Source organism: Balearica regulorum, chromosome Z, assembly GCF_011004875.1.
Source record: "Balearica regulorum gibbericeps isolate bBalReg1 chromosome Z, bBalReg1.pri, whole genome shotgun sequence".
In the NCBI taxonomy this organism is placed as follows: Eukaryota; Metazoa; Chordata; class Aves; order Gruiformes; family Gruidae; genus Balearica; species Balearica regulorum.
In genome coordinates, this window is record NC_046220.1 from 63,517,339 (window position 1) to 63,533,656 (window position 16,318).

The following is a 16,318-nucleotide window of genomic DNA, read 5'->3' on the forward strand; positions in this document are numbered from 1 at the left end:
CTTTTTTTTTTTTCTTTCATTAGAGTAATAGAAAATGTTAGAAGCCCTACTCTTAAATCAACAGTCTACGTTTATTTTGGAACCACCACTCCCTGTCATTGACAAGGAACAATTTACCTCAATTTATATTTTTTAAACCATGAGACTACAATGAACAAGCTTAGATGGTTTAAGACACTGTTGCTGTGTCCACTTACCAGAGGCTTTAATCAGTTTGGTCTCTACAGAACATCTTTTTCCAGCCATCAGTATCTTGTTCCATCATTAGATTTTAGAGGAAAATGAGTGCTGTTTTACAAAGGTAAACTGGTCATGCCTGCTAACAGCAGAGAATCATGTATGTAAACTGTAGCTTCAAAGCAAATTCATAGCAAAAAAACAGAAAACACAAGCTCTTTCCAAATACGTAGTTCTCTTTACCACATGCTAATGAGAAAATAATAGGTTACAATTATATAAAACATTATCATCTTCATCATCATCATCACCACTACATTATATTGCAGTCACGTCTAAAGGCCGCAACCAAATTAGGCCCTATTTTGCTAGGCTCTGTCCAAATATAATAAATGATGTTTCCTTCACTAAAGGCCTAACAAGATGTCAGAGTACTTCATCATATTTGGAGGCTCAATTTCTGCTTTTGGTTACACTAATGTAAATTCAGTGTACTACTAATGTAAATTCAGTGTAACTATTAACTCAAAGCAAAATTTGATGCACTGTGCACTAATACCTTATTGTCAGAGTTGGGAGGGGTTTCCACAATTAAAATGATGTAACACTCTGTTATAAAACCTTCTTTCAGTTGCTTATATAAACCTGCCAAACTTTTAACTCTTTGGGTTGAAATTTTCCGCAGTAGATGTCTGCGTACGCCTGAAGGTTTTTAGAGTGTTTCCCATAAAATTACTCAGCTGTTTTCTGCATACAGGGACAGAGAATAGAGTGGTTTCTTGCTACTGACAGAAATTGTACATCTGTTCTGTTTTGAAGCTTTAGTACATTCATGCTATGATGAAAGGTTTTACATATCAGCTGGGTTCAAAAGGGTACACTTTTTCCTAATTTGTAATAATAATTTTAAATATACATGAAGTTTCTCTCTGGTATACCCAGAGATGTGTTTGTGAGGGTAAACTGATAGATTTTTTTTAAAAAGACTCTGATGAGGAAATGGTGCATATAAAACAATAAGACAAAACTGATAGGAGTGTTTGTTTTGTGTTTGAATGTAAAATAATAAAGTAACCTTTTCTACCATCGTTTAGATCCATGCTAGGGATGTAAATGAGGGGCGAATGTGCAAAAAGCGAAAACAGTGTGCTGAAAGGACAGTTTAAATAGCTAGATTGTGTGACGATTTAAGTTATTATTGGACATTAAGATGAGCTAAATTTAGATTATTATTAGACATTAAGTTTTCTGGCAAAATCATTGTAGAAGTAATGATTGAAAATACATCATTAAAATTGAGATGGCAAATTTAAATTGAATTAATCTTTTTTATTCCTACTACAAAAGATGAAATCAATTTTACTTGGTATTAGAGTACTTGCTGTGTGAGTTTTCTAAAAGCGTACTATTGTAAATCTTAGTTCTGTTAAACAGCTATTACTCATATAAAGGTGATCTCACATGTACCACAATATCATGTTTTCTTTTATTGTTAAAGACCTCTATAAGAAAAATCACAGATTCTTTAGATTATTCACAAAGTTTTTTGCACATTTTATGCAGATTCAAATTGGTTGAATGAATTGAAAGTTATTTATTCAATCTTAGAGAAGAATTAGCATTTCAGTTCTAAGCCTTTCATGAAGGATTGTTCTTTTCAAATAACTGTCACCTGCTCTCGTTTCTTCATATGCTCATTACTTACCTCATTATAGCAGCTGAGGTTGCTATAATTTGTGGAGGAAGCATATTTATGTAGTCACATTAGAAATAATGAAGATTTTGGTAATTTTGAATTACTCTGACAGATTTTATGCATCACTGGCTTCTGATGAAAGATAAATTTTCACTAGAAAATTAAGAAGAGACACCGAAGTAAGCAGTAAATCTTCAGATTTAACTTCAGAGCAGAAGTGAGAAAAACTCATGGGCAGAGATAGACAGTTCAGTAAGTGAAAGGAAAAGAAAGAAAAAGTGAACAAGAGATCAAAGGCAATCACTCACTACCTCCCACCAGCAAAGTGTTGCCCAACCAGTCTCTGAGCAGCGACTACTTTGGAAACACCCCCACCCCCAGTTTTATTGCTGAGTATGATGTTATAGGGTATGGGATATCCCTTTGGCCAGTTTGGGTCAGCTGTCCCGGCTGTGTCCCCTCCCAGCCTCTTGCCCACCCCCCGCCTACTCACTTGGGTGGTAGGTTGAGAATCTGAGAAAGCCTTGATGGTGTGATGGCACTGTTCAGCGACAGCTGAAACATTGGAGCATTATCCATGATGGTCACAAACCTAAAATGCAGCACCATACGGGCTGCTACAAGGAGAACTCTGTCCTGGCCAGACCTGGTAGAAAAGGCAGTGCATTTTGAACTTGAGATTTAAAATAGTCAGCTTTATCTTTTCTGTAGACACGTTAATGCTTATTTTTTGTTTCTCTAACTGATAGAGGATGAGGCTTATAAACAGAAATGTGCTGGATTATAACAGTTGTTTTAAAGCAGGTATAGCACATACAGAGAAAATAGAAGTCCTGGAGGACAAAAATGTTTTGAGAGAAGAAACAAGACTGAGTGTGGCTAGAAAACTAATGCTACAGGTTTCACTTATTAATGTGGAAATAATAAGGCAATAATATAATAAGGAAATACTATATTAAATAGTAATGTGTTTGTATGCAAAACTGTGATGTATATAGGTGCATTTGCTGATGATAAGCTACACATTTTAATATTAATACATCATTTTAATGTACATTCTTGAAGGCTACACACTTAGACTCCGATACATTTGACAGTCTAGGAGTACCTTTTACACAAACTGAAATTTCTAATGAAAAAATCAGGATTTTTATTCATTTTCTTTAACTAACACTGTATAATCTTTGTTCATATCAAACTATTAATTATTTTTTTTCCTAGGTAATGACTGAAGGTTCTCTTTTCAGTTGCTTTCAGAAAAATCTAGAGTAATTCAGGTCATTGTGAATATCTTTATTTACTTGTTTAGGTATGTCCCACAATGCTGGGACTGAAGCTTTAGGTGAGCCTTAGGACTGCAGAGAAGAGAAAACTTGGCTTTGCTGTACCTATTAATATAAAGTCAACACAGAGTCTTCCAGTAGTGCTTATGGGTGGACAGGGATATGTCTGTCTGTCCATGTCTTCTGTGCATGTCTCAGTGCTTTTTGTCAGATTCATATGGCTGATTTTGGACACAGAAATTGTCTGGGTTTCTCTTTGGAAAGGGTCAATACTGTGTCTGTTATGGGAATTCAAGGGAGTTCGGCAGCAGATGCCCAATGTTTGGAAGTGAAATGTGCAGATTCAGGTCACAGTAGAGCTGAGGCTGTGCTCTACTGTGTCACCTAAGCCTGTAACGGTGGGGCGAGGGCTGTCTGACGGAGCTACTCCAGATTCTCAGTGACGCAGCAGACACCAGAATGTGGATCAAACTATGGACGTTAGGATTATTTCTGAATGGTTTAAAAAAGGTTTCTGATTAAGGATGTGATAAACTTATTTTAACAATTAGCCGTTTGTGCAAATTGTCTGTCATTTTGTATGTCCAATGTAAGTTACTATCACAAAGTATAAGTGTTTGTGTGAGTGAAGTACACATGTTCACTCTGTCCCTGGACAAGTGGCCAGTTGCTATTACATAATGATTTTCTGTACCATGTCTAATGCTTTGGCACTGCTTTTATTATGTCTGTAGGGTTAGTATAAATGAAGTACTGCAACAAATTCTTCATCCATTGTTACCTCATCCAGATTTTCTTTTTTAAAACATAAGGGAATACTTTCTTAAAAATATGATTGGGGGGAATTTTTCATTTTGTGTAATGAAGCCCCTACATGAATCCTAACTGAAGGGTGTTTTACTAAACTAATCTTAGAAATGAATCCTAGTGTTTAAAAGAATGTAAGCAACTTGCAGTTTCTTTAATGTGAAATGTTAAGGAGGATGTGTGAAGAAAAAAGAAAATCTATATTTTAAGCTTGCTTTAACTTCTGGTGTGTGTTAGGGACCCATAACTCAGGACTGAGTGAAGACAATTAACAAATCACGCACACCCTCACCAATGTCTAAACATGGCTAGAAAAAGTAAAATATTAGTCTTGTTTTCTATACAGAGAATGCTAATGCCTATAATTGGTCATTGCCTGACCCTTATATTTTTCTGTCCTGATAACTCTGTCAGCCTGGAAGCTAATTTTGTGTTTTTCTTGTGAAATCTTTCAGTGGTGTTATCAGGGAGAGTGCGTACCTTTTGGCACTTGGCCCCAGAGCATAGATGGTGGTTGGGGTCCATGGTCAATATGGGGAGAGTGCAGCAGGACCTGCGGGGGAGGAGTCTCCTCATCTATAAGACACTGTGACAGTCCAGCGTAAGTAGCTAAAGTAAGCCAGAGCCAACAAAAAGACACATTTGGAAATTATTCAAAACTGTGGTTTCACATGTTATCTGTAAAAATGTTTTGCTAGTTTGCCAACATGTCTTCAAAATAACAGACAGAAACACTTAAACAGGAGAAGTTCACTAGACATACTTTTAACATTTTTAATGTATCTTATGTACTGTAAAGATAGCTGATTTATATTTAGCAGTAACCAGAATGGTTTTCTTTCTGCAACTTGCTCTTCGTGCAAAATATATTTAAATTATGCTTTGGATAGATTTCTTTCTTAAGACGTATTGCCTCTAATGCTTGCCTAGAATATAAAATAACTATTGCAGGTTATTAAAAAAAAACAAGACAGTGTTTCCAAGCTTTTGCATATGACTGCTTACATATAAAACATAGTTAGTAGTGTTATGTTGCATACAATACATTTATTTGCTGTCATGTCCAACACTCAGTTGTGACTTCCCACTGACTCCTAAAAAAATTCAGCAACTTCTCTCCTTGCCACTACTCCCTATTGGTCCATCTACTCTCTCTCAAGAGGGGTCAGCATCTCCACTACAGCTTGATCTGTTGTGTGTATCTGTACTGGTCCTGTCATCTGTCTGCTTTCCAATGTCATGAGCACTCTTCCAGACAAGGTCTGTCCAGTAAGTGCTCTTCTCTCTGTCACTAGCGCTTCTCAGATGAGGAACACTTATTTATTTCCATTGCTGTTCTTTGCTGAATGAATCACTGCTTTTTTCTGTTGCTGCCTGCCCTGTTCTGGTTACCTCATCACAGCTATAGGTCTTTGCAGGAAGATAGTTTTATTATCAGTACTTTGTTCTTGTCATGTCCCATAATCATTATTTCCATCACCATTATTAGTTTTTAAGACCACTTTTTCTTGAAAACATTAAGCTTTTGTGCTTCTTTCATGAAAATCCATTCTGTGGCTTTTGTCACTCCTTTCTTATCTTCTCCTCTCTGTACACTTAGGTTCTTTGTTGCTTGTAACCATGTTTGCGAGCCAGGCTGTACCACAGCTTTCCACTGCGCTCTGCAAGACAGACACTATAATGTCACATTACTGCTGCTTAAGGTGGCCTGTTCACCTTCTATTAGCATTAGCTATCAAATCTGGCAAATAGCACTACTTACTGAATGGATTCAAAAGCAAAAAATGATCCGTATGCATCAATAACAGGTCAGACTATGTTACTGAGAGGATAATAAATTTGTTATTTTTTTACAACAGTATATAAAAATGCTAGTGAAATGTTTGTTTGGAGCATGAGTAATTTCCTAAGATTTTTTTAACTACTCCTGTCACCACATATATGGGATGGTATGTTGAAAGGTGATTAAATTTTAAATGTTTAACAGTACAGCAAGCAGATGCATTGCGGGGTGAGAGGATATATCTGCATTAGGAAAAGAAATCCTATTGGTTCTAGGATAGTGTTGCCTGGATAAATATCTGTAATGTGAAAAATAGTACTGATTTTCGTTAATTGTAAATTCTTTTATTTCTTTATTGTAAAACAAATACCAAATGCTTTTCCTTTCTACTTTCAAGTTATGAGTCAAAGAGCTGATATGTGATTAATCTTCCATTTAAGTCAATGCTAATTCTTTATTTGACCTATGTGGAAGATAAGGTTCCTGAACAGTTTGGGAATTTAAGAGCCAATGTCTTATTCTCACTAATAGAAACCTGCTTACTCTGGTGTTTCCTCAGATGCAATACTGCTTAATTCAAATCAGAATCAGATTCTTGAAATGGAAAATGCAGTCTTTGCTAGCTCCAGTATTTAGCAGGCAGTGTTTCTTCATTTTGTTATATTTTCAAGTGTAATATGAGAAGATTAAAAAAAGCCCACTATCACATAGGTTGTTTACAGACTTCTCATTGTAATTTGATTAAGCAAGCAAATAAGTAAAAATAATGCCTTTTTAGTACGTTCAAAATACAATTGAACAGTATTGCTTGCAATCTATGCGAACTAGATTAATACTATATGTATGATGATTCAAGTGCACAGTATTGTTTATCTGCTGCAATTCAAGTCAATGCTACAATTGTCATTAAATAAAATATTTTTAAATCTCACCTTAAAACTTCCATGTACTTTTATTCATATAATATATGTGTCTTGGACTTGTATTTATACTAATAATGCATTAGTATATCTCATGAACTTGTGTTTGTACTAATAAATATACTAACACATAAAACATGTTTTTCCAGGCCTTCAGGTGGAGGCAAATATTGTCTTGGGGAAAGGAAGCGGTATCGCTCCTGTAATACTGATGTAAGTAAATTTTGTTCCACTGTAAAAGTATCATCAACTTGTCTGTTTTACATTTTAGCATTCAATTTTTCCCAGTTCAGGAAAGCTGTGAATTCTGCATTTTATTGGCAAACAGTTCTGTAGGGCACTTCTATACTGCAGGCACCCAACGTGTTCTGCTAAGTGTTAGGATCCCTGTCTTAATGTGATGCCCAGCCGGTCCCTTCGCATTAGGGCCTGGAGTGAGTACGATTTGAGCATCCAAGTTAAAGGTGAACAAGGAGCATTCCACATCAGAGCAAAGGTCTGTCTAGCCCAATGTCTTGTCTCCCAGCCGTGGACAATAACAGATGTTTAGGGAAAAATTATAGATTTTTGGCAGCCAAGGCATGACTTTTCCATGGATGCACTGTGTGAGTTTCCAGAAGCTGGGTGTCTAAAGATTTCCTGAGCTCCACATTGTGTCTGTAGCACATTAACTGCCACAAATGGAAGTGTCCTCCATGAATCCACTTTTAAACTCTCTTACCCTTTTTATACCTTTATAACTTCCAGTGCTAATGTGTTACACAATCCTCTTGTACATTCTGTGAAAATGTATTTCTTTTGGTGTGTTTTAAACCTGCTTTTTTGCCATCAGGTGTCCAATGGTTCTTGTATTACCAGAATGATCATGCAGTTTTATTTTAGACGTGAGCCCATCAAATAATGAGCTACCACTGAGGGAGCTGGGGGAGAGTATAAATGCATAAAACTGAATTATAACCCTAAATTACAAATTCAAGTAAGTTAAAAATTCAACCAGAAAAAAGTGCACACCACTAAAGAATTTCAGTAGTAAGTTTCCGAGTCAGTAGCACTACAAACATAAGCAGGCTTTCATATTATTTTAGCTTCAAATTCATCTTAATTTTCTTCTTAAATACAGAAAGTTTGTAACAGTGGGACACTCTGTACCTAAAGGTGTTGTTTCACCTGTTCATCTTTTGACATATTGCAGGAAAAAATACAATAGTTAATATGCTGATTCTTTGAAAAATAACCCTTGGTTTAATGATCATTGCTAATTATCGTAAGTATTAGTTCTGCAAACTTCTCTGTAGAGGTTATTCTCATTATTAGGTAGTATTACAAATTTCAAAATGAAAAGTAACTTTCCTACTGCTATTCACAGCTGCTCTGTTCACACAGCCAAGAAGCGTGTTAGGCCTTTTGGCCACAGTGTTGTAAGAGAAACTGAAGCTGAGCTGCTTGTCCAGTACGAGCTGTAAAACTTTTCCAGTGATACAGCCTTCCAAATTACAGTGTACCATTCTGAAACTTTGACCATCTTATTTTTTTGGTAGATGTGTATTTTTGTGCTTGGCTGTCTTTGTGCAATTTTCGTTTGAATGGATCCAGTGTATCAGATGATCCACTGTAATTAATTTCCCTTCCTCTTTATTTTCACTCAGATGCTCTTTTTGTAATTGGAAGACTTCATAAGCAAGAAATTTTTTCATAGTTCCAATTCACAAATGAAAATGTTGAGTAACACTGAGTGTGTTTCTTACAGTAGATAGGAAATTCACCTATTAATCATAGTTCCATGTTGAAATCTATCAGTCAATATTTAATAAATGTAAGGTATGCTTTACTGAACTAATACAGGATTGTTTCTGTTTTTCTCAGTCAGGATGTTGTGTACTACTAAGTTAAGTGACCTGTATCAGTCAAATCTCTGCCAACTTTTCTGTTTATTTGGGATTGATATCAGGCAAACTGTAACCTAGAATATTCTGTTTGTCCTTTTCAAATAATGACCTTTTTACATTAGCACTGTTCAGTTTGTACACACAGTCTAAGATTTGTCTAAAAATTCACATTGGCACACTGGAGCCCTCCTCCCCTCACTCTTTCAGGACTCTTGCGAGGTAATTGTGCAAGCATTCTTATTTAAAATGTTTATCTCCAATAGATATTATTTAGCATGTGCCACAGTAACTAGTATACAAGAAGGTTTGCGTAATACGTAATCCTGCCCTCTCACAAATATGCAACTTTTAAATGCTTTTTTATTATTAACAATCATACCATAGCTACATAGTGATACCACTGAAATGTTGCTAGGATTTCATTTATTCTTATGATATTTTATTTCTTATTGTCAGACATTTTTCAGACAGTTTTATTCTTAGTTGGTGTTGCTTCCCTTATTCTGTCTTTAGTTGTTTATTACTGAGAGGAAGCTTATAGGGGCTCAGAAGAAACATCTAGAAGGTATCTGAGGAGGCCATTCAGGCAATTCCCTGGCTCAAAGGCAAAGTCAACTGTCATTAAACCATTCTTAACTGACGGTTACACAGCTGACCTGTTTTTGAAGTACCTCCAGTCCAGGAGATATGATTAGGATTCTTCAATATCCTTACAGTCAGGACAGTTTTTATAAAATGTAGTGTGTGTTTTCCCATCCTTTGAGACCCCTACTTACTCTTTCCCCAGTAAGAAGACAGCTGATAATACTCCCTCTATGGGGATCTTTCCTGTGTTTGCAGACTCCTGTCATATCTTTTCTTAGTCTTCTTTACTCTAGACAGTCTCTGTGTTAATAGTCTTTGAGATCCCAGTAGCATATGTCATCTTGAAGTGTGGTGCCCAAACCTCTGCACAGGATTCTAGCTGAGGCCTGTCAGAGATGAGTGTAACTTTGAACTTTGTCATTTTAGTGATGGTATTCTGTTTATTAATTTCAGTATTGTGTTCATTTTTCTTACAGGAGTGACAATATTTATTTAGTCTGTATTGATCTGCAATGCCCAAATCCCTTTCTTAAGGGGTGCTGTTTAGAAAGTCATTCCTCAGTTTGTCCTTGCACAGTTGATTTTTCCTACTCAAGTGTAGTAATTTGCATCCATTGCTTTATTTCAAACCACTGCTCCAATTTATCAAATTCTTTTAAAATTATAGACCTCTATTCCAAAATGTTAATTCCGTACCTATACTCAGATTTCAATCAATAATTTAAACAAGATATTGGAAAGAAAACTTTGCATTTCATTGTCTAGGTCTTAAAAACAAATTTTGAACAATTACGGACTCGGGTCAGGCAATTTGTAAATGCCATTCTTACTGTTTGAATGTGAATAATTTTTTTAGTGTATTTTTTGGGTATCGTTTTCTAGAGCATAAACATATTGGTACTTACAGAAATTTAATTTTACTGCCTTGATTGTTTTGACAATTGTATTCTATTTCTTTTATAGTATTATTTAGGGTTCTACATTACTAAGAATTGCTGAGACTAGTAGATTTTGTTTCAAGATTTATGATAGTCCTCAGTGCTTGACATTTTTAATGGAATGGTATGTTTGATTAATGTAAACGTTAAAAGCATGCAAATGTGTCATTGTTTTTATGAAAAATGTGTTGTGTGTACATCTTTTTTGTTTATTATGCAATATCAACGTGCATTGCCCATCTGTAATTTTCAACGTAGCACTCCCTAAAACTCCGACTATTCATAAACCAAAAAAACCCCACTTTATTTTGACTTCACTTTTCTTTCAGAGATGAGTTAGTTCTGTTGCCCTTTTGACCATTTTAATTCTTTGGAAACAGCACACACACTCCTACTAGGCTTGTTTCTCATCAAACACTTCCAAAGCCATATATGACTTCTTAATTCAGAAGGCATCTGCTAATGGAAACATTGAGATCAGCAGAAAAGAACATTAGCCAATGAGTTTTGGAAACAAAAGGATGGTAGAAAGAACACACTCATCAGAAACTTATTTTCTACCACCAATGGCACGATCTCTAACAAAAATATATATTTTTTTCCAACCAAAGTATTTTAATTTAAAAATAAATACGAAATGCTAAGAGAATTGCAAGGCACTTAATTACTCCGTTAAAGTAACTCATTGTCTGATTTAAAATATGTATAGGATGTGAAGCTTAATTTGATATACATCTAAAACTGTAAAAGCCTCCTAATTTTTTATATACTATAAGAAACATGTTTTGCTTACAAGTTCTGTGAATGGTTTATCTATATAAAAGTGTATGTGTATACATATTTTTAGAAGGTTCTTGTTCTTCAGTCTTTTCTCTTAATAGAATGTAGGCAGATGGGTTTTGTTGGTTCCTTCCATTACGCATACATTCACAGATATTGTTCATTGCTTTCATAATTTTAATATTTTCAAGGCTATTTTTTCTAAAATGCATTCATATGAGGAGCTTATGTCTTGGAGTTTCAGCTGTCACCTTTCCGGTTGTGTTTCTCATCTTCTGTGAGTTGTAGCATAGCCCTTTGTTAATAGGGGACACAATGAGTTCAATTACTGAGGTCTGCCTGACTTTAAGCTCCAAGATAAACAGATTTCTGTGAGATAAGAACTTTGGTGTCATGTCCATGTTGGTTCAATGATTTGTTAATGCTCCATAGATGATTTATTTTTGCTTCAGTCTTAATTTTTTTTATGTTCTTATTAAAGTCAATACTTTCTTTAACTCAGAATTTTAATTATTTCATCATCATCTTCTCAAGATGTTCTTCAGACCTGATTTTAAGTCCCTATATATTTGTTAGATTCCTGCCTCATGCTTTGCAGTCCCTTAAAAGAGCATTTGGAAACACAAGCAGCCTGTTGCTTGACAAGAGTTATTCATATACTGTAACTGTGTGAAAAAAGTGAAATATCTTATCCAAGACAAGCAGTTATTGCACATTTAGTTTGAGAAAAGAGTACATACAGAAGGAGACAGTTCAAAGTGCTGACATTTTGTACATGCTTATTGTGGCTTACCTTGCAGGAACATTTTTGCATTTCTATACCTATGATTTTCATAGATCATATAATACCAAGTTGGAAGGGACCTCAAGGATCATCTGGTCCAACCTTTCTTGGCAAAAGCACAGTCTAGACAAGATGGCCCAGCACCCTGTCCATCTGAATCTTAAAAGTGTCCAATGTTGGGGAATCCACCACTTCCCTGGGGAGATTATTCCAATGGCTGATTGTTCTCACTGTGGAAAATGTTCCTTTTGCATTCAGTCAGAATGTCCACAGAAGTAACTTGCACCCATTACCCCTTGTCTTTTCCATGTGACCTCTTGTAAAAAGGGAGTCTCCATCTTCTTTGTAGCCACCCTTTAAATACTGGAACCTGGTGATAAGGTCTCCCCCAAGCCTTATTTTCTCAGGGCTGAACAAACCCAGTTCTCTCAGCCTTTCGTCATATGGCAGGCTTCCCAGTCCTTCAGTCATCTTTGTGGCCCTTCCCTGGGCCCTCTCCAGCCTGTCCACATCTTTCTTGTATAGCGGGGACCAAAACTGAAGACAGTATTCCAGGTGTGGCCTGACAAGTGCTGAGTAGAGTGGGATAATGACTTCTTGATCTCTGCTGGTAATGCCCTCCTTGATGCAACCCAGCATCCTGTTGGCTTTCTTTGCCGCAGCAGCACATTGTCCACTCATGTTGAGCTTGCTGTCCACCAGGATGCCCAGATCCCTTTCCACAGAGCTGCTCCCCAGCCAGGTAGATCCTAGCCTGTGCTGCACTCCTGGATTATGTTTTCCCAGGGGCAAGACCCTACATTTGTCTTTGTTGGTCTTCACGAGGTTCTTGTTAACCCACTCTTCCAGCCTACCCAGGTCTTCCTGCAGGGTGGCTCTCCCTTCCAAACTGTTTGCTTCCCCATTCAGTTTGGTATCATCTGCAAACTTCATTAGGGTGCACTTGATCCCGTCATCCAGATCACTTATGAAGATATTAAACAGCGTTGGGCCCAGTTTTGATCCTTAGGGGCCCCCAGTTGTGACATGTTGCCAGTTTGAAAAGGAGCTGTTTACCATCACCTTCTGAGTGCAGCCTGTCAGCCAGTTCCCCACACAGACTCACCACACAGGCCACTTGTCTAGACCATAACGCATCAGTTTCTCCAGGAGGAGGCTGTGGGGAACCCTATCCAAAGCCTTGAAGAAATCCAGGTAGACAATGTCCGCTGCTTGCCCCATATCAGATGAGCAGGTTACTTTGTCATAGAAGGTGATCAGGTTTGTCAAGCATGATTTTGAATGCATTTCTTGAGGTCATAGCCTTTAGTTTTACTTCCTTTCTGGTACTGGTGAGATACTTAAAAAGGCAGGAAGAGTATGCAATAACAAATTTACAAGTTGCATTTTATGCTTCAGATTACAGAATGCTGCAGGTTTCAGGCTATCATTCGGTAACTGCAGTCTTCAGGAGGACTGCTTGAAAACTTTACTGAATCCACCTGAAAGCTGGATTCCAACTAATGATTTGGACAAAGAGTAAGATCCTGAGATGAGGGCTAGCACTTGTCAGTATTCACTGAGAGGACTTAGCTACTAAAGTTGACATTTATTTTATTGTGAAGGTCACCAAATGTGTCGGTGGTTTGATGGATTTGTGTTTTTAGAGCCAAAGACACCAGGTTATGTGAAAGCTTTGACATCATTAGTATATTAGTTTGTGAAATTAATTTAACAGTACTTGCAGTATAGGAAACCAGGATTTAATGTAGGGAACTTCATCCAGAACCGGATGAAGTATCAATAAAGCATGAACATTGTATGAGTGGCTTTGCTTGAACAGTTCCTTTAGCTGCTCCCAGGTATTCCCAGCCTTGTCTGCTGTTCTTGTCAGCAGGGAGATTGCAGACTATGCATACTTGTGTATAGCTGGTTTTCTGTCAGGCTTCTAGAGCTGTGTTCAAGAAGAAAAGAGGATACAAACAGTGATTTTAGCAGTTTAAATTGTGGCAAAATCTGAATTGATACTTAATAGGGTAAAAGGAAGACTTTGCTTTGCTTACAGGGGGACCTCTGGACATCATCTTGTACGGTCCCTTTTGCTCAAACCTCAAACAGGTTGCCCAGAACCATGTTCAGACGGCTTTTGAGTGTCTCTGAGGAGGGAGATTCCACCACCTCTGTGGGCAACCTGTACAAGTGCTTGGTCACCCTCACAGTACACCTCAAAGATCAGATTACAAGAATTTTTTTAAGAGCATGAATATAGAAGACTCGATCCTTGTTTACTTATCTTCGTATTTTATTGTTTTGTTCTAGTATAACTATTCAGAAAAAGGATTTTGTTAGGGGATGTGATTTAATTAACTTGTAAGGCAAACTTGGTGCACTTAAAATACCACCCATGTAAATTAGTACCTAAGCAAGTGGGACTGAAGAATAGGGTGTGGTGACCAGTATCAGAGAGATTCAGACTCAAGCTTTGACGCGGATCAAGACTGATCCTTCTACTGCTTGGAGAATATGATGCAGAAAGGCAAATTTAATTTGTGTTACTATTAAAAAAACTTTTAAAAGTTATTATTTTATTTAACATAGTTACTTTTTTATTGTCACTTTTGTCATCTGAAGGATTATTTAATTAAAGTAGTTACAGTACTTTTTTCTGCCGGTAAATATATTATATTCAAAAATGTATTTTTATTAGGAGATAATAGAGTGATTTGTAGAGAAAATTTAAAATTTAAATACTGTCTAATCTCCACTGTTTTAATTTATATTTCAACAGCTTCAAAATTGGAGAAAAAATTCTTACCTCTGAATCATATTGCAATGGGTTGGCTGTTATAAGAGCTTGATTAATGTGTACTAAGAATCATAATTATTATGTTAATATTTGCATTGTGCTGTAATTTTTTATCATCTGTGTTTATAGAGACCCTTTCACTTGAATGCATTTCAGATTCCTGAACAGTCCTAACTGGCTTAGATACATAGGAACACAAGTAAAACTGCCATGAAATGAACTCTTCTTTTGCTCATAAAATAGTAATATTTATTAACACCTCTGATTTCTGTCAAACAAATTCTTTTCTCTTTCAGTCTAAAAGGGATTTTAATCTGTATTTCAAATACTTTGTCTGATGAAGCTTGTAATTTCAGCAGGTACTTAAACATTGATAACAATGTTTAATGTGCTATCTAAATTCTGGGTGTATTCAAGTTAGTTGTCATTATTATTTTGAACCTGCTGATGAAAAATGTGAGAAACAGCAAAGAATTCTGTTCCTCCTATAATTCTTTCCAAGGTGAATTTCACTTGCATCTAATATATTCCGAATAAAAAAAAGATGCTTTACAGTTTTGTAATTGCTAATGCAAAGTCATGAAAATTCAAATGAAAGCAATTTTTATTTCTTCACACTTGGAGACTGGTAAAATCAGAGCCAAACATGATACCTATTTTCATTCACAGCCTTAACAAAATGCTTTTGGCAAGGCTGCAAGTAAACAGAGGTGATACAGCTCTTTGGAAAGTGTTTTATTTTTTTTCTGGATGTCTTAATAACATGTCTCAGTACAGCTGCTAGGTACAGTATAACCGAGCCTACAGCTCTTACCAAAGTGATTTTGTTTTATTTTTTCACCTGTTTTTAATGTGTGTTTATAAGGAGGTAGCTGATGGATTGATTGTGAAGCATGGTTTGATGAGATTCTGAGTGTCCGGTTTTATGAAAACTGTTATGTAACACTTACCTTTGTTTAAATTACTTCAGTTACTTCATACCAGCCTAAGATTGCAAAATAGACACTTTACACACCTGCAAGGGAATAAAGCAAGTTTCAGGATCAGAGATACAAGATAAAGCAGGAAACCACTTCCTAGTGTCTTGCATGATTATGTTTGCAATATAAGCATATAAGCATTTCTTTTTGTGTTGATATTTGGAATAAATTAACCTTTTTTTTTTTTTTTTTACTTTATTATTTTAGCCATGTCCTTCAGGGGCCCGTGATTTTAGAGAAAAGCAATGTGCAGATTTTGACAATATGCCTTTCCGGGGAAAGTACTATAACTGGAAACCCTACACTGGAGGTAATGGTTAGCTTTGCAAAAATGTTATCGTATGTGAAGTCTTCAAAATTATATAAATATTAGAGTAATGCTTGTAAATAGAATGTTTTGATTAAAGTATAACGAGCTAAGCTTGCTAAGCTTGTACTTTAGTCAATTGCTGAAAACACTGCAGAAGATCCATCTCTATTCTGGTAGAGTTTTGTTTTACTGTGAAGGGGAATGACCATCATTGTAGGGATTCCACTTGAAAAATGTGGAGTCCTTCTGCACCTGCAGTTGCAACAGAATTAGAGATTCCACAGGTGGTCTGTAAGTGACTTTCATTCTACAATGATGAGTTCAGTATAAAAAAACCTCACAATAAGTTTTCCTTTTTTAAAGTCAGAATTTTAAAGTCAGGAAAAGGAGAAAGAAGTAAAGGCATTTATGAGAGTCTCTAAAGACTACTTCAATAATTGAATTATAAATAATTGCACTGTGCAATAAGAGGGCATTTTGCAACATGGAAAAGGGTTGTAATTTCTTTTTCTCTTTGAGACAGTTTAATCAAGTTTAGTTATTTTTCTGTTGTCATTTGTAGGTTGCTCTTTTATTATTCTGGATTTTTTTCCTCTTCTAAACC

General features: G+C 36.1%; 1 protein-coding gene across 10 annotated transcripts in view; it reads left to right on the forward strand.

The window, feature by feature from the left end:
- ADAMTS6 (ADAM metallopeptidase with thrombospondin type 1 motif 6) overlaps window positions 1–16,318 on the forward strand; it is a 156,709-nt gene that overhangs the window by 97,359 nt on the left and 43,032 nt on the right. For 8 of the 10 annotated variants that reach the window (XM_075739410.1, XM_075739408.1, XM_075739404.1 and 5 more), the window contains 3 exons: window positions 4,419–4,564; window positions 6,816–6,879; window positions 15,612–15,714. In XM_075739410.1, the coding sequence (XP_075595525.1) occupies window positions 4,419–4,564; window positions 6,816–6,879; window positions 15,612–15,714 (313 nt within the window). The remainder of the gene's footprint in view (window positions 1–4,418; window positions 4,565–6,815; window positions 6,880–15,611; window positions 15,715–16,318) is intronic. The other 2 variants (XM_075739403.1, XM_075739405.1) reach the window with 1 other exon arrangement.